General features: G+C 38.9%; 3 protein-coding genes across 5 annotated transcripts; 1 reads left to right on the top strand and 2 right to left on the bottom strand.

The window, feature by feature from the left end:
* The first annotated feature begins 144 nt into the window (after positions 1-144).
* LOC111323513 (uncharacterized) lies at positions 145-1,197 on the top strand. Its single transcript, XM_022926888.2, has one exon. The coding sequence runs from the start codon at positions 278-280 to the stop codon at positions 1,073-1,075; it is 798 nt and encodes a 265-aa protein (XP_022782623.2). The 5' UTR covers positions 145-277; the 3' UTR covers positions 1,076-1,197.
* Positions 1,198-2,203: 1,006 nt separating this feature from the next.
* LOC111323497 (cilia- and flagella-associated protein 69) lies at positions 2,204-18,506 on the bottom strand. 2 transcript variants are annotated; one of them, XM_022926864.2, is made up of 33 exons: positions 18,377-18,506; positions 18,240-18,305; positions 17,989-18,054; positions 17,196-17,305; positions 16,713-16,789; positions 15,608-15,709; positions 15,297-15,370; positions 15,103-15,175; positions 14,549-14,630; positions 14,338-14,398; positions 13,649-13,683; positions 13,203-13,268; positions 12,704-12,764; positions 12,412-12,460; positions 11,887-11,930; positions 11,391-11,468; positions 11,042-11,152; positions 10,261-10,366; positions 9,718-9,882; positions 8,908-9,023; positions 8,503-8,621; positions 7,844-7,925; positions 7,267-7,332; positions 6,718-6,844; positions 6,165-6,302; positions 5,837-5,913; positions 5,242-5,376; positions 4,610-4,672; positions 4,426-4,512; positions 3,953-4,017; positions 3,634-3,676; positions 3,266-3,373; positions 2,204-2,512 (listed from the first exon to the last, which is right to left on the bottom strand). In XM_022926864.2, exons 1-33 carry the CDS (start codon positions 18,461-18,463, stop codon positions 2,510-2,512), a joined length of 2,742 nt encoding a protein of 913 aa, XP_022782599.2. In that variant the 5' UTR covers positions 18,464-18,506; the 3' UTR covers positions 2,204-2,509. The 2 variants fall into 2 exon arrangements, with proteins under 2 accessions (XP_022782599.2, XP_022782600.2); XM_022926865.2 differs by having other exon boundaries at positions 18,240-18,302; positions 18,377-18,490.
* A 249-nt stretch (positions 18,507-18,755) lies between these two features.
* On the bottom strand, positions 18,756-20,538 carry LOC111323500 (uncharacterized). Of its 2 annotated transcripts, none has more exons than XM_022926872.2 (3): positions 20,400-20,538; positions 19,474-19,640; positions 18,756-19,207 (listed from the first exon to the last, which is right to left on the bottom strand). In XM_022926872.2, exons 2-3 carry the CDS (start codon positions 19,608-19,610, stop codon positions 18,934-18,936), a joined length of 411 nt encoding a protein of 136 aa, XP_022782607.2. In that variant the 5' UTR covers positions 19,611-19,640; positions 20,400-20,538; the 3' UTR covers positions 18,756-18,933. The 2 variants fall into 2 exon arrangements, with proteins under 2 accessions (XP_022782607.2, XP_022782608.2); XM_022926873.2 differs by lacking the exon at positions 20,400-20,538 and adding an exon at positions 20,317-20,376.
* Between the last annotated feature and the right edge of the window lie 700 nt (positions 20,539-21,238).

Genomic DNA, 21,238 nt, shown 5'->3' with positions numbered 1-21,238 from the left:
TAGAAGTGGTGTTGAAAACAGGAACGTCGAAATTGTTTCATCGAAGTTAAATGACGAATTAAAACACTTCTTAATTGCTCATAAATGCTTAGAATCCCAAGGTTTTTTTTTTTTTTTTTCATTTGTCGGCTTAACAGTCAATTAGGTAAAGCTGTTAATTGATTTTAATTAAAAGTTGAAAATGCGGCCAATTACATAAGTACATAACACCGAAAACTTGGTGTGAATTGAAGTTGACGTGTATTGGAGAAATTTAAGTTCACTAAGTATTCGAACCATGTCTAAGTATCCGCAACGAGCCCTAGCTGAGAGGAATAAGACAGTACAGATGAAAAATAGCATGGAGGACAAGATCCTTAGACAAAAACTCGAGTCGATCTCGCGAGAAAGAGGTTTCATTGACAAAGAGTTACGTAGGATATCTTTGGCGAAGGAAAGCCTGGTTGAAAGCCTCGATCGATACACCAGGCCGTCTAAAATAGTGACAAAGCGTTTGAGCTTGCCATGTTTGGCTGATGGAAGAAGAAAAGATAGCCTCGCGGGTCGGACTGGCGGTTTACGTAGAAATACTGTTGATACAGTTGAAGATCTCCGCAGAACTTTCGCAGAATGCAAACAGCCCCTAAAAGCACTGGGATGTGTTCAAGAGCCAGCGCCCGGTTCAAAAAAAGTCTCTGCAATACCCAGTAATAAGGTGGGTCGTCCTCCCGAACGAAAAGACCGCGCTCTAAGTCCGCTTCATATCACGCACATGGAAACCTCAAAAGATGTTTTAGAAATCCGTTGCACAAGTCCTGTGACCGCCTCCTTGATCCAGACAGGTATTATCCCGGCTCAAGAGAGGTCGGCGCTTTATTCTCGTCAGAACAGCTCCAACGAAATCCCCCTTCGTCTTCCCAAGATATCCGGAACTTCCTGGAGAAAGATTTCTACGGGTCAGGCAAACCCCCCGCGCGATGGAATGCTGGCTACAAATTTGAAAAGCAAGTTCCGTCAGATCGGATCAGTTGTTATGGCGACTGCGATTTTACGGGTTGCACACGAAGGGCGGAAGGAAAAATTTGGTAAAAAATGATCAAGCTGAAGGTATGGACTTAGACACCGGTGAGGACGCGATATAACTTATACTTAGTTCTTATTAACCGAGCGGGAAGGTCTGTATGGGAGAATCTTGACCGAGGTCACCAGTACAGACCGAACGCAGTGAGGTCTGTACTAGCGACCGAGGTTAAGATTCTCCCATACAGACCGACCTAGCTCGGTTAATATGTTTATTATATGGCTGTGTCTTATATGCCAATTGTTTATATTCTTTGTACCTTTTTTTTCTAGACCGGTCTAGATGGGAAAATCCAGACCGCTTTCAATATTGATTTCAGCCAATCAAATTCGTGAATTCGGTAGGTCCCAGTCCTTGTGAGAAACAGCCATATAATAAACATCGGTATTACTTATATTATTCAGGGCCCAGTTGTATAAAGGGTGGCGAACGCTTTCTGACGGATAAATTGCTAACCAGTGGATAATTGATAGCAAAACGTGTAGCGTTATCCCCCGGATATGGATTTATCCAAAGGATAGTGTTATTCCACCTTCAACAACCGGGGCGAGGAGTATATGGGCATATTTATTTAGATGGTACAATGCCCGGGTGGACAAAGAGAACAGATGGTAGAAGCTCTTTCTTTCATTATAGTGAAATCTGAACCTCGTAGTCATTCCCTGAACTTTCTAAACGGGGTTTAAACATCGTAGCTCCCAGGGCCTCTCTTCTTTCCTCGCCATGGAGCTTTCTGGTGAGGGAAAAAGAAAGATCCTGAGATCTGGGTGGGGTTTTATGCTGTTGTCTTGAAATGTGCACCAAAGGATGGATAAATCTCTTAAGTGGATAGCGTAGTGCGTTTTGCTATCACTTCTCCGCCGGATAGCATTATCTGCTCTTTATACAAAACTGGACCCAGGAAGCCATGAGCGCGGTTCGCTCCCCAGACCTCCCGCGGCTCCAAAACGTATTTTTTTTTCCTTCCGGTTTCTATTGACTCGCGCGAGGCGATAGGGAAGCGGTTCGTAGTCTAAAAATGACTGCTTTTCCAAAGTTCCAAAGGCGTTCCTAAACTGTGATTTCAGCTTGCCTTCCACGCTTTTTCAATCTCTAAAATATTTTTAACTGGTAGCCTCTGGGTGAAATGAATGTGGACGTCTCTTACAGGTAAAAAGTCAGTATGTGTTCGTTTAATGGGCGACAAATCTCGACGCACAGCAAATTAATTTGGTTTAAATTTATACAGTATAAATAACGACACAAACGTATGAAGTGTGACATTCATCACCTACACATCAACGAGTTAGGCGCAACATTAGTTTGAACTGTCAAATACATGTATACAAACCAGACAAGAACGTTTTTACGTATTTACAAAGTTAGGCTGCAAATTATTTACAACAGTGGAATATAATTATAACATTCTTTAGGTTGTACAACTTGTATATGGTCTTGCAGTCGACTCTTTTACTGAAAAATAAAATGTGAAATACAAACTGAGAAGTTTCCTTTACTCTTAAAATTTATGAGATCCATAACGAAATCACTCGTAACCCGCAGGTTAATTGCCTCAGCCATGCACTCCTTTTTTTTCCCTTTAAATTGTACTATTTTCTGCATCTTTTTGTCAGCCAATCAGAAAGCACACCAAAACACACACAAAAAAGCAATCTGACTTCAAAACTTGTTCAAAAGAACCAATCAAATTGTAGGAAACTGAATGCCAGAGAACTCGTTGTGTGGCGACTTTGACAACTCATGTTACCATTTTTTTCTTAAAGAAACCAATGAAAAATTGCACGGAAATAATTATCCTCAGTTTCTGAAGGACGACGAGCTTCGTCGTGCAATTTTCGTTTAAAATCATAATTGAAATTTTACATCGCACCTTGGCTGCGCTTGTTCAGTTTGAAATCACGCGTATGATTCCAGACAAAGTCCACTAACTTCAACTTTGACAGTCAACTGACAAATACTTAATATTAACAATATTAACCGCGCACTAGCCTGCGTGGCAGTGTTTTCGATTCCCTTCTGGATCTAAGCGGTATAAGTGTTAGGTATTTTTTCGTTCCTTTCCTTCCGCATTGCTGAAGGTAGAGAGAGATGTCAGCTACGCAAACTTCCCACAGTCTTTAACCTCGTTCTCAGGATCAGGGAGTGAGAATATGAGAAAGCCTGGTAGCTGGATTGCGCATCTCGTTTTCCCTCTCTTTCACTTACCGCAACTAAAGGAGTTTTCTTTTCCTCGTCAGCTGTTGTCGTAGTTGTAATCGTTCTTGTTATTTCAAGTGGGACACTTTCGATTTCTACTCGTCTTCCGCAGAACGTCTGAATAAAAACGTGATTAAACATTAAATGACGCGAAACTGGCCAGGAAGGTAATGGGTAATGCTGAGGTACCTTCCCCTCCTTTAGCACAATGAGACTCACCCTCCCCCCCTCAAGATTCCCACGGGGATATCCTGGCTTTCCGTTTCGAAGAAAAGTCTATGAACTTTTAACCTCTGACAAGTGCAAGTGAAGTAACCTGCACAGAATATTTTAGTTTTACCTAAACCAATATACGCCCTTCCTTATGATTTACTTACAGTTGTGTTCAGGTCTTCTTGTAATGTGTCGTGGGAAATCTCGCTGAAAAAAGGAGAAAAGACAGATAGCGGAAAAGGTTAACCGTTATAGTTGAACCGATACTTGATTTACCAAGGAATTTGGGAGAGAGATAGTCACCAAATTGCAGGGGGGGTAGTGGATGGTGTTTGACAACTTATATCCAAGCAGAGAACAGTACGAAACACTATGACGTCCTCTAAGACCTTTGTTAGAAAAAAATAGATACCAACAGAAAGACCTTTTTCTTTAAATACAAAGAGATTTTGTTTAACATTAAGTTGAAAACCTGTCTCTTACCCAGGATAAACTCTTTCCTGAAGTCTTGAAGCTTCTATGGCGTAAAACTGTTTCTCTTTCGCAGCCTGAATAATTGAACAAAATAAAATTTTAGAATGAAGAAACAGTAACAATACGAACATTCCTGTGGCTCAGACGTCAGAGCATCTCTACTGCGATCCGTGATTGGTCCTGAAAACGTACGCCTTCATCTCAACCAATCAAATGCAACACTGAAACCAATCTTGACACAATGACTCTTGTTTTTCCGCGCTTCAGGTTAATTGTTTGTTTTTGCGGTGAGTTCTCATTGGATCCTCGTGAAATTTTCCTTTGAGTCAATTAGACGTTATTTTTCTTCAACTTTCAACATCTTAAAGGAAAGCGCTCTGTATCTGTCCACACAATGCAAACTCAAGAAAATTTACCAAGCAGTTTAAGCAATGAGACGCCATAAAGGAGAAATAGAAACGTCCATTTAAATCAAAACCCACCCTAAGAGCCGCGTAGTCTGATGTTCTGTCGACATAATCGCAAAAATCTTTGTAGGCCTTTTCTTCTTGGCGGTGACTTTCTTTGATCTACGAAATTAAAACAAAAGAAGAACTTGATATTGTGACAAAAAATGGGAAAGTAAGCCGTCATCAATAAAGCACTTCAATCAAAACTACAACTCACAGATTCATAATACTCCTCTTCTTCAATAAGCTGCTGGTTTCGCACGGCTTGAATCAGTTTATCCTGCAGAGCAAGAGAAAGATGTGAAAACAACAACCACGACAAAAACAACATTTAACACTGACTTCTCCTCCACTTTCAAGCTGACACAGTTTTCAACCCTCCACTACCTACCCACACCTCCACTTGGCTGACCAGGGTACATGACATCCGCCGCTTTGTGGCCCCTGGTCCCCCCTACTGATTCAGCTTAAAACCCCTTCCTCCTCTAACCTGAGTACTGAACACTTCAGCTGCTTTATCAGGTCCTATCAGCCTACCCCATTTATTACAACTTGCCCTCCCCTTCGCTGTTGACTCAGTAACACATTCTACCCTCGACTCCCAATGACTGTCTTTAGCTCTGGACACTTCCTACACTCCCCAGCCCCAATCTTTCATGCCATCTACCCTCCCCTCCCCTTCCAAGCTGACTTAGCTCTCCACCCCTTCCTCCTTCTCCCATCGCCCTCCATCTGACTGACGTCACTCTCGTTTCTTTCTCGCCCTTGCCTTCTTCCAAACAATCTCGTCCTTTCACTCAATTCCTTTCCCTTCCTGTCCCTTCCTCTCCTTTCCTTCATCTCACTGACCTGAGTACTGGACACTCCCGCGGCTCTATCGTTCAGTATTCTGGAGATCTCCACCATACAGTCGGCATCAGGAGACACGGGTCTGATGTTCTCTTGTTCAAGCTCTACCTTAATTTCATTCCACACTTCAAGCATCTGCAGCAAAATATCAATCAATACAGCAAATTCATCATATATGACAGCAGTTACTGGTACTCGACAAACTCTTCCCACCAGATCCTATCCAGAGATTTAAAAATAAATCCATAATGAGAGGTTAATTCTTACGAGAAGAAATTTATTACTCCCAAAACTTATCCTGTTGCTGTAGCGTATGCGATTGGGAGTATTACTTCTCCCCTCCCCCCTCCCCCCACCCTCCCAGGATTCCCTTACAATTAATCGCTACCAATTTAGACTTTAAAGAGGAGAGAGGCACTGTGACAGCAAATACCTTGCTCGTGAATACAACACAATAAACCCTGCGACGGGAAAGATCTAGGCCCAGTTTATACAGGACGGAGAACATCAACCAGCGGATAAGTAATAGCAAAACGCACTGCACCATCCACCGGATAGAGAGTTACCGAATGGATAGTGATTAGTCCATCCTCACCTTGAAGTCGAGGTATTTTTCAATTATGGCCACAGTGACGTAATCCAGAGTCGATAAACCAGGAACCGCGTTAAAACCTGAACACAGAGGGAAACATATTTGTTTAGAAAATAATTTGGATATATCAACAAAGTTGAAGTGGTAAATTGGCCACCGTAACGATTACAAAAGCTGACGTTTCGAGCGTTAGCCCTTCGTCGGAGCGAATAGAGGAGTTGTGGGTTGTCTGTGCTTTTAAAGGCAGAGAATGGAGCTACGTTATTGTTTGGAAAACTTAATCACATCACTTAACTCGGACGAAGGGCTCCATAGATCAGTAAAAACTCACCAAGCTTACAAAACATGGAATAAATTTTAGCTCTCATGTTTTCAGACACGTCCACAATCGCTTGGCTCGGCCGGTCAGCGGGAAGCGGGATAACACCTTGTCGTTCTTGGACTGTGCCCATTAGAGGTTTCTTGAGATCTGCAACATTCAGTTCTCGTTCAGTTACATTTTGGCGATCAAATTCTATGACAATGAGCTACAGAGAATTCTATGGTGAGCTAGGCCACATACGAAGTTCATACTCAAGGTGCCTTCGGCAAATTGTGTTCTCTTCTGGTTTTCAGTCATTTGTTCTTATTATTGCGAAGTGAATTAGCCTGTGCCAGGCTCTCTCCTTTCCTGGAGACGAGCGTCAATGACCTGGCGAGAGAACATGGGCTGGGTTTGCAAAAGGAGTTCTTCCTTCTCTCTCCTTAGTCCTCCCTCGTTTTCTCTCTCACCCATCCCGCACAATCTTATAAACTAACTGCCTGCACAGGCTTCAATCGTATTCTTGATGCTCCCACAAGCGCGAAAAAGAAAAACAAGGATAAGATGGCGAAGAGGCAATTACCTGTTACTTTCCCAATCTCATTTCTAGCCACACCCATGTTTGCTTCCTCTTTCTTCCACAATTCCACCAAAAGTTTACCAGCTGTAATCTGCTTCTTCCCACGCCAGGATTGAACATGCGCCAGAGCCTAAAGGAAAAAAATATAAGAATCAGAATGTTAATGGGCGTATCGCTGTCTAAATTTTTAACAAACTAAGTTATTGAAACAAAACGTATTCCTTTCCTAGAACTGAAACACAGTTTACATCAGGCAGCGAGCTGTTCCTCTCACGGGAGTGAGGCGCACCAAAATCTTAAAGTTCTGAGTGGCACACTAAAAGGAGGGACTGCTCGTAGTCTAAGTTTACATGTTCAAAGAACCCATGAGGATAAAAATCCCCGTTCTTGATTGCTACTAACAGAGAGAAAATAAAGAGTCTAATTTACAATTAAGAAGGAGGGTGAGTGAAAAGACGAAAATAAAAATATAGATTCGTAAATGGCATAGGATCTTATTGGAAAAGCGCATTTTATCAGCTAGGACTCTGACTGGTTAACGTAATTTCTTACCTTAGAATTCTCACAGAGATCCACTAAACATCCCAGTACCAAATTCTGCATTGTCATTGGACATATCTGAACCAAGTAAATCAATATTAGTCTTTACTATATAAACACTTGATAAGTTGTGCCTTGGGGCTAAATTATTTACTGTATCACGATTCAAAAACCTATCACAACGAAAACTGACTCGTTTTTTTCTGACTGCCTTTCTGTGTTTTTTTTTCTCTGCCGCACGATTATGTGAATTGAGTCAAAATTAAGATTCTACCATCTAAAACATCTCCCATGTTTTGAAAGCTGTTTTCGTTCATCGCGGTTACAAAGACAGATGGACCTTGAAACCACTTGTTATTGTAGAGACAAGTTACCAATTGAGGACCAGAGATAATCACATGTCGCTTTTAACAATAAAGTATGATGATTAGCTACGATTGATGCACTCTCATTGGTGTACATCGATCCTCAACAAGTTGACAATTATTATATGGTACTACACCAATTTAGCTGAGCTCACAGGTGTAATCTGCAGTTAATAATACGAAACAAGCTCAGCTAGTATCTTAAAAACACTCCTGTTAAGTACCTCTAATAAATCCATGAGATGAAACACTCCATCATTTTCAAGAAACAGCTGTTCAGTTATGTAACATCCCAACACAGCAGACCTTAAACAGGACAAAAAAAAAAACCGTGATTAATGAATGGAGTGTCGTAAAACCAAAACCAAAGTGGTCACTACAAAAATCACAGGGAACCATTACGAACTCAAAGTTAAATCGCACGCACTGCCTTGAGCGCGGGAAAGCGTGGGTGATAAAGACGCGGTTGGTTTTTGTTTTGCATCTGATTGGTTGAGATTCTGGCTTAAGCGCGGGAAAGCGTGAGTGACTAAGACGCGGTTGGTTTTTCTTTTTCATCTGATTGGTTTAGAGTCTGGCTTAAGCGCGGCAAAGCGCAAGTGACTAAGACGCGGCTGGTTTTATTTTTTTGCATCTGATTGGTTTAGAGTCTGGCTTAAGCGCGGCAAAGCGCAAGTGATCATGACGCGGTAAGCTTTCGTGTCGCAACTGATTGGTTATGAGCCAGGCGCGAGTTTTCTAAGTCAATCACAAAGCGAAGTTGAGTAAAAGCAATAAAATTCTAGGTTACTTTCGACACATAATTTGAAAATTGTTCTAAGACCACACCTGAAAATAACTTAAACTGAAAATAAGTTAAAACGTTGTAAATCACTGTTCTCACCACACACAGTCCACTGCAGACAAAAGAAGCTGATGATGTCCCAGCGGACTGTTAATCTTGTTAGGATCTCTCTTCAGATATTCTACCAACACTTGGACTCCTTGAGCGCCAAATAGTTCCTACAAGGAATAACAAATGTTCCTAACGTTGGCCTGGGTAAAATTACTATTCCACCAACCTAAATTAGATACTTCACTCGCAAACATCAACATCCATATTCTGTATACTCTTCTTTATACATTTCCTTTGGTCCTGGCGAGGAGAATTTGTATACTAATCAAAGTTCTCTAGGTTGGTGATCATTTCCTATATTCTCATGATATTAATGAAAGACTCAGCTGTATTATTGTAAGGAGAAATTAGATGCTGATCACTCTTAGGGTTTTAAGAGTTAAACATTCTCACCTTTTTGTGTGTGTCTCCCTCACAAAGAGACGCCACGAGGAACAACATATCACACTGCATCTCAATGTCAATGGCATCGTTCTCATCAGGGCTGGTGCTGGCATTGAGGAGAATTCCTGCAAATTGTGGCAAAATCATTTATTGGTTTGTAATAAAGTTAGGTAGGTAGCTTCTGGTTAAAAAAGTCAGTCCTCGCTTCTATGGAATTGAGTAACAAAGATTATCACTACCTCTCCAGGCGCTGGTTTTACGAGGTGTGAGTAACTCACTCCAGTGGATGGATCTTTATATGCAGGGCCCAGTGGTACAAAGGGTAGATAACGCTATCCCACGGATAAGTTGCTATCCCAAGGATAAATCGCCATCCCAAGGATGAATCGCTATCCCAAGGATATATCGCTATCCAGCAGATAGGTGTTAACAAAACTATTGTATCCACCAAGCCCCGGTTTTTTAAAAGGATGAATAACGCTATCCAATGGATCAATCTCTATCTGATGGATAACGCAGTACTTTTGTAAACACCGCTGAATAGCGCTATCTGCCCTTTCAATAACTGGGCCATGGATGGGATGTTAGTCCTTCACAGATCACCACTCAGCAATTCCTTAAATTTCCCTTAAAATTCGCCGTTACACATTTATCCTCCTGGGTGGAGAGAGGAACAGTAAAAGTAAAGTGTTTTGCCTCAAAACACAACACTGCGATTTTTGTAAGTCCTGAAGTCCGACACTTGGGAAGTTTTTCCTCCCCCACCCCCCCCCCCTCTCTTCCCTTCCCTCTCTTTCACCCCATAGTCACAGTACTCACCAATAATCTGATTGATAGCTCCTTGATCTACAAGATCTTGATTCAAGCCATCGTCTCCCACTGACACCATGCTTCTCATCAGCCGCAAACAATACCGCATCTGGGCTCGCTTGTTGCCACGGCCACCAGAACCATGGAAACTGTTGCCATGACCACCATAGTCAGCTTAAAGAAAGATGAAAAAACATTTGTTAAATATGAGTAATTTTGTTTTTACTTTGCAGATTGGCTATTTCTCTGGGGTTTGCAAGAACTAATTTTGGGAGTTTGAGATGACTGCAATTTCTTTGGGGATCAAATAACGGATTAATAACAAAAAAATAAACCTGAGATTCACAAATTTCCAAACATGTCTGGTGGTGAAGGGAATATTTAAGCAAGCTTTTCATACTTATCTGTATTAAAAAAAAAAAAATTTAAAAAAATGGAGCAGCATTTATTTCCTCCCTTTCTGAGTGACAGATATATAAATGTAAATAGCTGGGCTATGGAATCGGTGGATGAAGCTAAAAACAAATGATGCCAGCATTTTTTTCAACATACCTTCCCCCACACACCATTCTAGTAGCATAAGCAATCTGGTATTACTCTGACAAGTCATGAAATCATCCAAACACAAGGGAGCCACAGTGCTCAGAGTATCTAGGGCCTGGAAACAAAACACATCTGAATAAGAATGAAGTATTTTTTGCTAGTCTGACATTGTAGTCAGTAGCTGAGAGGTTGACTGTGAAAATTCCATCATAAACATCTACATTGTTTAGGTTTCTATTGGTGATGAGGTCACTTGGTTTGAGGACAGAGCTGAGAGGACACATCACCAATGCCAATCATGGAGTGATCTTCTGTAAATGCTTAAGAACCAACCAATCACAAAAGAGCTTAATGCTTTGTAAAGTGGCAGGTAACAGCTGTCCTCATAATTTGAAAAGAAATTTTTCAGTATGCAGTTAAAATGTTGCTTAATCAACATCTGCAATGAGTGCACTGTGAGACAAACAATAAAATGATCTATCATTACTGCATTTCATCACTAACATTGTTAACCACATTTTTATTTTTTTCTTTACAATATTTGAATATCAGTGTTATGGTAGAAATCAGCAAACCATGAACAACAGGAATATTTATGGAATGTCTTTCTTCTTCAAAGGAAAAGCCAATTGCATGACAGAAATAAAATAACAGAGCAGCAGTAATCGTTTACAATTCTAAGCTTTTCTCATGTGTGCTAATTTTCTGAATTTCAAATGTACCAAATGAATTCATATATTACCCATAAGGCAAAAGCACTACTTGAAAAATACTTTTATGTAACTTTTACCTGTAACTGCAGCTCTTCAAACTGTGCAGGGGACCACTCCACAGTTGAGCTGTTGTCATTTGCTCGCACAAAGGAAAACAACGACAAGATCACGCGACCCTCACAAAAAATCTGTTGTAAATAATGAAAGTAAAGTTAAAAAATTCACTCCGACGAAGGGCTAACGCTCGAAATGTCAGCTTTTATAATCGTAATGGTGGCCAAATTTACCATTTCAATTTTGTGATATATTCAAATTATAAAGTTAAAAAAGCCTGCTGGAGGCTATGTATTCAATGAGTTTAATCCAAAGTTCATTTTTAAAACCATTCCATCAATGCTATGACCTCTACATCTTTTTTAAGGTTACCTGAGAGCTTCCAGAATCAGCACTCAGCAGTACCAATGTGCTCATTAACAGCTTCTTGAACTCAAAATCTTCATGGGACTAACAAATAAACAACATAATACTAATTTTGACAGGATCCTCAATTTAATTTTATCACATGATAGTGCTGGCAGGGCCATACAAAGCCCTGTGACTCGGCATTGTGTGCATGTGACCCTGTGAGGCAAAGTATGCCAGAAGAAAAGAGCAAAACAAAGAAAACTGATCACATGATAAAATGCTAATTGACTTGGTTAGGTTGAGCCGGACAGGAGTATACTAAGCTTTTCCTGTGACGACTGGCTCTCCCACTCAGTCAATTATATAATGCTTAGAACAAAACAACTGACTCAGTATATTCTACAGTATCTAACAGTATCACAATGCAGTGTGTATAAAAACTTCTTCAACATTTTAGTTGAGTGACACTCTTTATATATTAGATGCAAGCAAAATGTTATACAACATCAAGGCTCACCTGGTAAAGCTTGAGATTCCTCACTAAGTCATGATGGCTTTTGACTATAAGTGTAAAACAAAGAAAAAAAAAACAATATGCGATGAAGCAGACTGTCAAATGTAAATTACCATTATTCAAACAAAAGATTAGGAGCAAAGTGTCTATTGGCTAGAAAAAAAGGATCTCACTTGTATGAAATGAATGAGAACCGGAAGTAATTAACATGTGATAGATAAGTGTAGTCTGACTGTTCAGGTGAGTGTGCTCCTGAGATGGACTGTTGTCTGTAGCCGTGACTGATGTTTCGACAACCTGAGTGGAAGTCATCATCATAGTCTAGTGACTTCCCCTCAGGTTGTCAAAAAGTCAATCACCACTGGTGCTAATTAACAGACCTGCTTAGGACTATACACTCACCAGGACGATGAGACTACACTATTATAGAAGCATCTTTGCTCCTGGCAAGTTTATTTTATTAAAAAGTGTCACCTACTACAAATATTGACATTATAATAATCAAGAATTATCTACAAATGTAGTTACCCTCTGTAAATGTTGCCAGCAAAACTATAAGCTTTGTAAAGCCAGTTTCCTACAATAAACAAAGAAAAAGAAAGTGTGTTGAAAAAATTTGTTTAAATACTGATCTCATTATAGCAGATACAAAAGTCTACATATCACTCTAGGGACTACATCTTTATTGCAAATAACTGTGTGCTTCATAAGATGCAAAGAAGAACAAGAACTTGAATTTACCAGTAGAAACGGTTATATAAGGTTGAATGATATAAAAAGGCTTCATAATTCAACTTTTTTCCTCTGTCAATAAACTCACCATAAAAGGAGATGTTGGACAGAGAGACAACACCAATGAGGCCATCACCAACAAATCATTTCTACATTGAGAGAAACAAATGGATCACAATTGAAAAAATGCAGAAAGAAGTACTGAAAATTTCAGTACTCCCTGCATCTCATGAAAGTTTTCACCCTCACAATGGCTGCATGCAGTAAGAGGATTCTATGGACAAATCAACAAATCACAGCAGCCTCAAGTGTGGTGTGCAGTGAACTGACCAGTTCACTAACAGTGTTGTGTGACAGTTCACTCTTGGAGTTGTTGCCTCCACTAAGGAAAATGAATGACTGACAAAATGCTACTGAAGGAGTACCCTGGATAGACATGTGGTTATTCAACTCCATAATTTTCTATACTATGGAATTTAACCACAATAAGCTCTGGGTAGATGAGTGATCTGGCTAGTATCCTGACTTTACATTTAACATTTTCAAAAATGCACATACATGTAGACTAATGAGACAGGTCTGTTTACCTCAGCTGTTTATCAGCAAGACTATAGCCCTCCTTGATCTGCCTCACAAAGGCATCTCTCAATGCACTACAACATTTCAAACATGGAAGGTCAAACAAATAAAAATAATCTAGCTATTTGGGCAAATAAATGACATTTTTAAAAGACATGTTTTCACAGTAACTGCTTTCATTTTCAGTTAAAATATTTTGTCATCATTATACAAAGTTGAATTTAGAGTCCCTACATAATACTCATGGGACAAACAACAATACAGACAAAACCAATGCATGCAATTACAAAGAAATTTTAGCCACAGTATATAACAATCTAGCTATTAAATTAAGTATATTGATGTACCTTCTACTGTCAGGGTAACTTTGAGTTGGAATTATGTTAACATCCTGTGCACAGTAACTCTCATACTTAAGTAACCTACATATGTTGTGTAACATGTTCAAACATACCTCACGCACTCCTTACAATTAAGCTGGCGCACAACCTAAAAAAGAAATATATATTCAATTATTATAGCATCAATAACTGCACTCTATCCATTGAGCTAACTGCCTCCCGGTTAGCTCAATGGATAGAGCGCTGGACTGTTGTGTGGGAGGTCAAGGGTTCGAGCCCCAGCCGGACCAACACTCAAGGTCTTAAAATAATTGAGAAGAATTTGCTACCTTTCTATGACATCAAGAAATGGTTAGATATTCCAGTCTTCTTGGATAGGGACAAATAAATGGAGGTCCCATCTCCTGCAGGGTTGGGGTAGGAGACGTTAATTTCCCACACATGAGATTACTGTGCGATGGATGTCCTTCCCTGGGATGGGATGGGTGGGTTAATAGAGGGCTACAGGATTATCAGTTTAGCTACTGTCACGTGCTACCCTCTTGAAATAAAGTCTCTCTCTCTCTCTCTCTCTCTCTCTCTCTCTCTCTCTCTCTCTCTCACTACCTGCATGTTACTTCTGTGTGAGAAGGGTGGAAATCAATAAGGGAATATACATGTAACAGCCTGGAGTGGACAGGAGCTTTGGTTATTGATGACTGATGTGAATACAGCTTCATAATTATCCATGTATCGTAATTATACATGTAAACCTGATAACCACCAGCCCAATTTTGTTTTAATTAACTTAATATCAACTTACCTCCTGTTTAGAGCCAAATTCTAGTAAATTCCAGAGAATTTCAACAGTTCGAAAAACAACCCTGCAAGAACAGAGAACATTGAATAAGCCAAGATAAAAATTTTTGGAAAAAAAGTTTGTTCAAAGGTTTGTAACAATTAAAGAAGACAAACCAAACATCATTTAGTAACAATTATCTTTACAAAAAGTTATTAAAACACAGTCATATTACCCATCAGATGGGTCTGGGATATTAATTCCACTGCACAACAAACCAGCTGCACCAACTGACAGCATATCATCACAATTCAGTGCTACAAAAAAAAAGAGAAAATTTCATTTTTACTAAATAATGTCATACTTTTGAGAAACAACTAATTATATTGCTCTGAAGAAGGGTGAACATCAGCTTAAGTAACCAAGTTACTTTCATCAACTCAGTGGATACAACCAAAATATTCAAATGGCCATTCAGTTATTCAACCCTTTACACTCCACTCTTACATCAGTATGCATATTCTCCATCCTGCTTCCTATCCATTAGCTATGCTATTGACAAGGAGAATTTGTTTGAAAATCAAAGGCTGTTTTAGTTGGTGATCATTTGTGTTATTCTCATGACCTTACGGTTTGTTTCAGCTGCGATACTGTAAGGAGAAATTACATGCTGGTCACTCTTAGGGATTAAAGGGATAACATTACAATGGACAGATAACTTATCATTATGACAGATAACTTATCATTATGTTATAATTATATTGAAAAAGAAAAAAAAAACATAATTACCCGATGTTGAGTAACACTGCAGCACTTTCATGATTTCAAGTCGCACGGTCAAGTCTTCAACTTGTTCCAAACTCTGTGAATGTAACAAAAATGTTATTGAAAATTTTTGTAACATTAACTAGGTCATTGAGAACTGCCTCTAATGATATAAATATTTTTATGGAAAAAATAGAGACTTATAAAATGCTTTTGACCTCAACAAGTGCTCTGGCCACTCCACTTCTCTCCACCAAAGTTATGTTGTGAGACAGTGAGGATGCTTGGTAACCTATTCAAATATTGATCAAAAATAGTTGTTGTACATTTGCAGAAATAATTACAAAAAATGTATAACAATAAATTTAGTAGGCTGTAGATCAGTTACAAACTCTGCAGCCCCTCATGCGCCATTTTCTTGTCTTTATCACATTTTGACATCATCTTGTGATATATAAAGCACAGCAGTGTGGAATCTGTTTTTCAAATAGCATATATATTAAAAAATGTAATAGATTTTAAATATTACCTTCAAAGCTTTGGTTCTCGAATGACTGGTCAGTGTAAAACCTCAACAATGATTCTCCCAACTGAAGTTGTGCAGTAACATTGTTTATTTTCATTGTGTGCCCTGAAATCAAACAGGATTAAATCAAAAAATTGATAACTAATTATTCCTCTTTTTTTTTATATTTCATATTTGAATTCTAGAGTTATTAAGTGAATAACAGAGGGTAAGCAGGATGTCTGCAGCAAATGGAAAGTGGCAACTTACTGCCTTAAAGTGCACCTAAACCCAAAAATTTTTTTGCTCAACGAAATAAGCGTATTTTTTGGAGTATTTCTGTGCAAAATTTTTTTTTTGCTCCATTCTTCAATTTTCTGTGCCCAGTCAAAATATGGAAAATCGGCCGCCATCTTGCCCCACGACCGAGTTTAAAGAGGAATGGCTCTAGCAGGTAATGTGACGTCAAATCGAGAACACAAAAGTCTGCATTTCACACATTTTCACTTGTTTGGGAATGTTGTAGTCAATATTTTCCGAAAATATGCCGACGAAGTGTGTTGTAGGAGGATGAAGCAATGTGCGAAATTTGCAAGAGGGTATCGCGCGTAATACATTCCTCATACAACACACCTAGTCGGCACATTTTGGACAATATCGATGGCAATCTTCCTAAACAAGTGAAAATGTGTGAAATGCAGACTTTCGTGTTCTCGATTTGACGTCACATTACCGGCTAGAGCCATTCCTTTTTAAACTCAGTCTTGGGGCTAGATGGCAGCCGATTTTCCATATTTTGACTGGGCACAGAAAATTAAAGATTTGAGCAAATTAAAAAAAAGTTTTGCACAGAAATAATCCCAAAAATAAGGTTATTTCGTTAAGCGAAAAAAAAATTTTTGGGTCTAGGTGCACTTTAACCTTTCAGCTGTTTGTACCCTAAATTGAAAATAATTCCCATAATCTTTCATCATCGCATCTTTATCATTTTACAATAGCTACTTTTTTCTATAAAAACTATGTAGAGATTATTAGAAAGGTGAGCAATATCAGACCTATATATCATTGTTTTTTGCAGTGGCTGCAAACATCTTGCTTATACACTCTCTATTGTTATACAGACTTTTACCTAGCTCAGTGAGAAGGTTTATAATTGGACCAGCATGCAAAGAGTCATCTGAAGATCTTTCCTTCAAAAACGGCATGCTGCAAATTGATTAAGATGCAAAAAAATCATGCATTAGAAAAAAAATTAAGAGCTTATGGCTGACCTTTTGTTGAAGCACATGAACCTTCATATCAATGGACGGAGTTTTGATATTTTCAATTGGGAGAAGTGTCAATTTGGCCCCGGTTGTTCGCAGGTTTGATAACGTTATCTAGTGGATAAATCCTTATCTGGTGGATAGCACAGTATGATTTGCTATCACTTGTCCGCTGGATAGCAATTTATCTGTTGCATAGTGTTATCCACCCATTCTACCAGTGGGCCCAGGTGGTTAGCTGAATTTATACCAGATTAAGAGGTTCAAGATCGAGCTCAGTAGGGTTCAATGCATCGCACTCTTAGACATACAAATTCATAGACCTTAAACCAAGAACAATTACTCACCCACAAACTTTAATTAAGTCGCAAAGAGGTTTCTCATACTGCAGGTTTGTCTCAAGCCTTTCTCTACAGACTGTGAGCATATCACACACCAAGTCAACATCCTTCATAAGCTATTGTTGGATAATGTTAAGTTCAATAACCACAAGTCATCTTGTGGGTGAATTAGCAGGTATAACATTTTATAATTGGCCCACTTTCCAGGTGTGTCCTCTATCAGTAAGACCTTACTTTGAAACTCAATTGTTGTTATTGTCACCTTTAAAACCAAAAGGTTTCATATCTCTTCCGGCTCTTCTGTAACAGGAAATGGAAACTATCTGGAATGGAATGTGGGAGGGAGGGGGGGGGAGGACAAAGTGGCACCAAAACAGTACATGGTTTTCAGAGGGTAGAAAAGGACTTATACCATTATGAGTTGATTTTGCACACAGTCCCCTTATTTACTTATGGTACCTCTTGGAAGAGTGCTCATTAGGGACCAGGTGTGTGTAAAGGACAGGGCACCTAATTCCCTTTTGAAAAAAAGCAGAATGTGCAAAACAAACTCTCTCTATATAGGGTATATATATTTCAAAATTAGATCATTACCACACATTAGAATACCCAACTAAAATGTGAAAAACGATTAAATTGAGCCACATCATACATAATAATTTTGTGCAAAGAGCACTGACATCAAGACTGTATACCATGGAACGACATGGGGTATGCAACCTTGATAATAGTTGCGATCGCTGTGAGAAATTTTAAAGTGTGCAAGTGATTAGTTCACTAATTTTGCAATAAAGGATACAAATCCATGACAGTAGTATTTGGTGAGACGATGGATTGCTCTCACATGGCGATCCACCAGTTCTCTCTAAAATCAAATGTAATTACACATAATTCTTTGCACGCAGATCAAGATAAGCTCGAACATTGTGTTAACATGTACAAGAGTTATTTTAAATACCCAAACATTTAACAGTCCAAAGCTATAAAAACTTAAGTACTTCTTGACGCATATACATCTCTAGAACACTGGAGGAATGGACGAGGACTCACCGAGTGCTTGTCTGTGAGAAGTTTGTGTGTCTTGACGACACTAACTGGGACAAGTCGGCCAGACTGCTGCAAAAATAACAACTTGCATTGCAACGTTTTCAAGTTTTCCGATTTTTTTGCCTCTCAAACATACTTACCTTTCCCTCAGTGCGAAAATTGTTTAAGTCTTCATCGGTTATAACGTTATTAACGACTGGAATTTGGCGTGCAGTGGCAGCCGCCATTTTGCTCCTCTAGTTTCGCAAACGGTTACCAAGCAACGAGGACATTTTCTTTTACTTTGTTTTGATAAGCCGCTGACCAGAGAAAAGACTTTTTTTGTGGGGCTGTCATATAAAGCTGAAAGCTTTTTTAAGTCCGAAAAAAAGCAAGCCCTTATGATTAGTGCTTCGATAAGATCATTCCTTCGCCCGCGGGAAATTATGGGGCCTCGAGCAATGCAAAATAGGTCTCAAAAGAGGGCGCGCAAGTTTTCTCGATGAGTCACAAAGGGAATAGAAGCAAAACCAAGTCAAATCTAGATTATGGGTGACATTTAATTGAAATCATTGATAACATTTTATTACACTTTAATTTTTTAATTTGGTATAAACTTCACGAAGTGTATACCGAATTTATCCTCATAAGTAAGGCTGCAATTGAAAAAAAAAAACTGCGGAAAAAGAAGCCTGAATGAGGAATTGAAGATAATGCCTTAATCGCTGATTATTTGCTGAGTTTTCGGACACTCGCTACCATCATCTTCTTCATGATCTTCATCGTCTGTTAATGGATCCAGATAAGGACAGCTTTCATCCATTTCTTGATCTATTTCGCCTGAAGTTGACATCTTCCTTTTGTATTTCTTTCCTTTCTTACTCTTTTTTCTTTCCTTCTTGCTCTTCTTTTTATTTGGCGCACTATTTTCGGAGAATTCAGATTGAATGATGCAACCTGCAGTTGACTGTTGACAAAGCTCTTCTAACTGTCTGTAAACAACGAGGAACAGAATCAGTTCATCGTCATTTCGTAAATCTTAATTCGTCTGGGGGTGGGGAAGGGGGTTGTGACACGGCCTATTTGACTTCAAAAGGCTTCAGACCCCGTGTGGTGTTTCAACCCAGCTTAGAGAAAATAACCCGGGGTCTTGCCATGCCCTTACTATTTTATTTGTGTCCCACCCCCCTCCGGTCAGGTCACTATAAATAATTAAGATTTACTATCTTTTACACTCAGCTCCACAGAACTCTCATACCTCTTCATTCTTCCACCAAAAATGTCCTTCAAATGTACTTTTTTTTCCTTTTGTGTTTCTCCACGAAAGTCTTTTTTGGAGGAAACTTCGCACAGTAACACCAACGCTAAAGTGATGCACAGGAATCCTATGTACATCGTGTGACTCTTGACTGTGGCGCTTATAAACTGAGGAAATGAAATAAAGATTTGTCTTCAAGGCATGTCTTTATGATTATTTAACAGAGCTGTTAGACAAAGGAGTATAGTACTATGATGAGAATCACAAATTTGAGTCAGTTGTCTGGAAAATCATTCAGCGCGATAAAATATTCCCTGATGCTTGTCTCCCTCTGTGTGAGTCAAACATCGAAAATTATCTGTATCTCATTGGAAGGCAGACGAAAGGAGATGCCTGGGTGAGACAGAAAACATTTTCATAAAGCAATGTTTGCGCATGTACTCCAATGTTGACATTATTTTACATAACCTTGTATTTTTAGATTGATTAAACATCTCGTGCCTAAAACTATGAAAATTTTAAAACTCATTTTTATCTCTCCGTTCATGCACCTGAACGTCTCTATCGTGTTCGGCAAATTCCCCACGAGGTTTTCCACCACATCAATCTTCTAGCAAAATCAGTTTCTCAACAAAACTTCGCGTTCAATTGCGATAAAAATCTATTTTCATCCACACTGAGGCATACATGCAAAATCATATTCTCGACGTTGATTCAAATGTCACTATATTCTATATCTATGCATGACAAAAGACGGTTTTTCTCAAGAATTTCATGATTTTCTGTGTTTAAAAACGTAAAAATGTACATTTGCTGCGAGTTTTACGAAATCTATTTAAATACCTATTCGTCACAGATTCAGTGGACTCTAAGAAAACCTCACGTGAAAACAACGTATTTATCCCAGTGATTTATTCTTCACTTACCTCTGTGAGTCTTGTGTTGAAATTTTTTATACTGTTAGGACCCTCAAAAATCTCAGTACCTGAATAAATCCTTCCATCAGTTGAATTTAATTAATAATTAATAGATAACGTTTACAATCAAAACCGCGTTTGCTTTGTTCGCACAGTCAAATAGCAAATTAAGAGTCAGAGTCAAAAGCTCGTGGCTACATTTTCGGCTTAGAGAGATTTACATTTTGATTTAGTCGTATATCAGATATCATTAAAAATATTGTTTTAAATTGATATCGTTTCAGTTGAATAGTGTGCAAAAATGTTACGATTTTCTCTCTGTGATAAATATCTTTAAAGGCACCGCAATGTAAGTTCACAGATTATTCCCTTTTTACTGATGCAAATAACAAAAAAATACCAAAGTAATGGTTAATGCAAGATGTGGTAAGACTCATTTGTAGGCAGTTTGGGTGTATTTACTAGTTAGCGAAAAGTGTCAGAAATTGACCAATGAGGATTCAAAAGTGAAACCTTTTTTCGGTTTTTAAGCCCAATTTTTAATTTTAGCTCGCATGTTCCCCGTAATACATGAAACATTAATGTAAATCGCAGATAGTCTTAATGATAAATTCATCTTCATGATTCAAATCGTTTGAAAGGCCCGAGGTGAAATATTTCGTCCGGTCCACAGTCTCTCCCCAGCCTTCCTCCTCCTCGATCTGCAGCTCGTTCCAGTTTCTTCAAGAAAAAAAGACGTTACAAGCAAGATGCTTATAAGAAAACGAAAAAGTTCACAAAAATACAAGTCCCCTCTTTATAGAGAAGTGTCTGAACTCGCTTATATTAAAGCAACTTAGCAAGTTGTT

This window comes from Stylophora pistillata, chromosome 12, assembly GCF_964205215.1.
Source record: "Stylophora pistillata chromosome 12, jaStyPist1.2, whole genome shotgun sequence".
Lineage (NCBI taxonomy): Eukaryota > Metazoa > Cnidaria > Anthozoa > Scleractinia > Pocilloporidae > Stylophora > Stylophora pistillata.
This window is presented reverse-complemented; position numbering and strand designations above follow the sequence as displayed.

Coding starts and splice junctions, on each gene's coding strand:
- LOC111323500 (XM_022926872.2), bottom strand. CDS start 19,610: ATGTACATAGGATTCCTGTGCATCACTTTAGCGTTGGTGTTACTGTGC. Junction 19,208..19,473: donor TTTGGTGGAAGAATGAAGAG/GTATGAGAGTTC, acceptor CGTTGTTTACAG/ACAGTTAGAAGAGCTTTGTC.
- LOC111323513 (XM_022926888.2), top strand. CDS start 278: ATGTCTAAGTATCCGCAACGAGCCCTAGCTGAGAGGAATAAGACAGTA.
- LOC111323497 (XM_022926864.2), bottom strand. CDS start 18,463: ATGGCGGCTGCCACTGCACGCCAAATTCCAGTCGTTAATAACGTTATA. Junction 12,765..13,202: donor CTTGCTGATAAACAGCTGAG/GTAAACAGACCT, acceptor CTCTCAATGTAG/AAATGATTTGTTGGTGATGG. Junction 11,153..11,390: donor CTGATTCTGGAAGCTCTCAG/GTAACCTTAAAA, acceptor TATTTACAACAG/ATTTTTTGTGAGGGTCGCGT.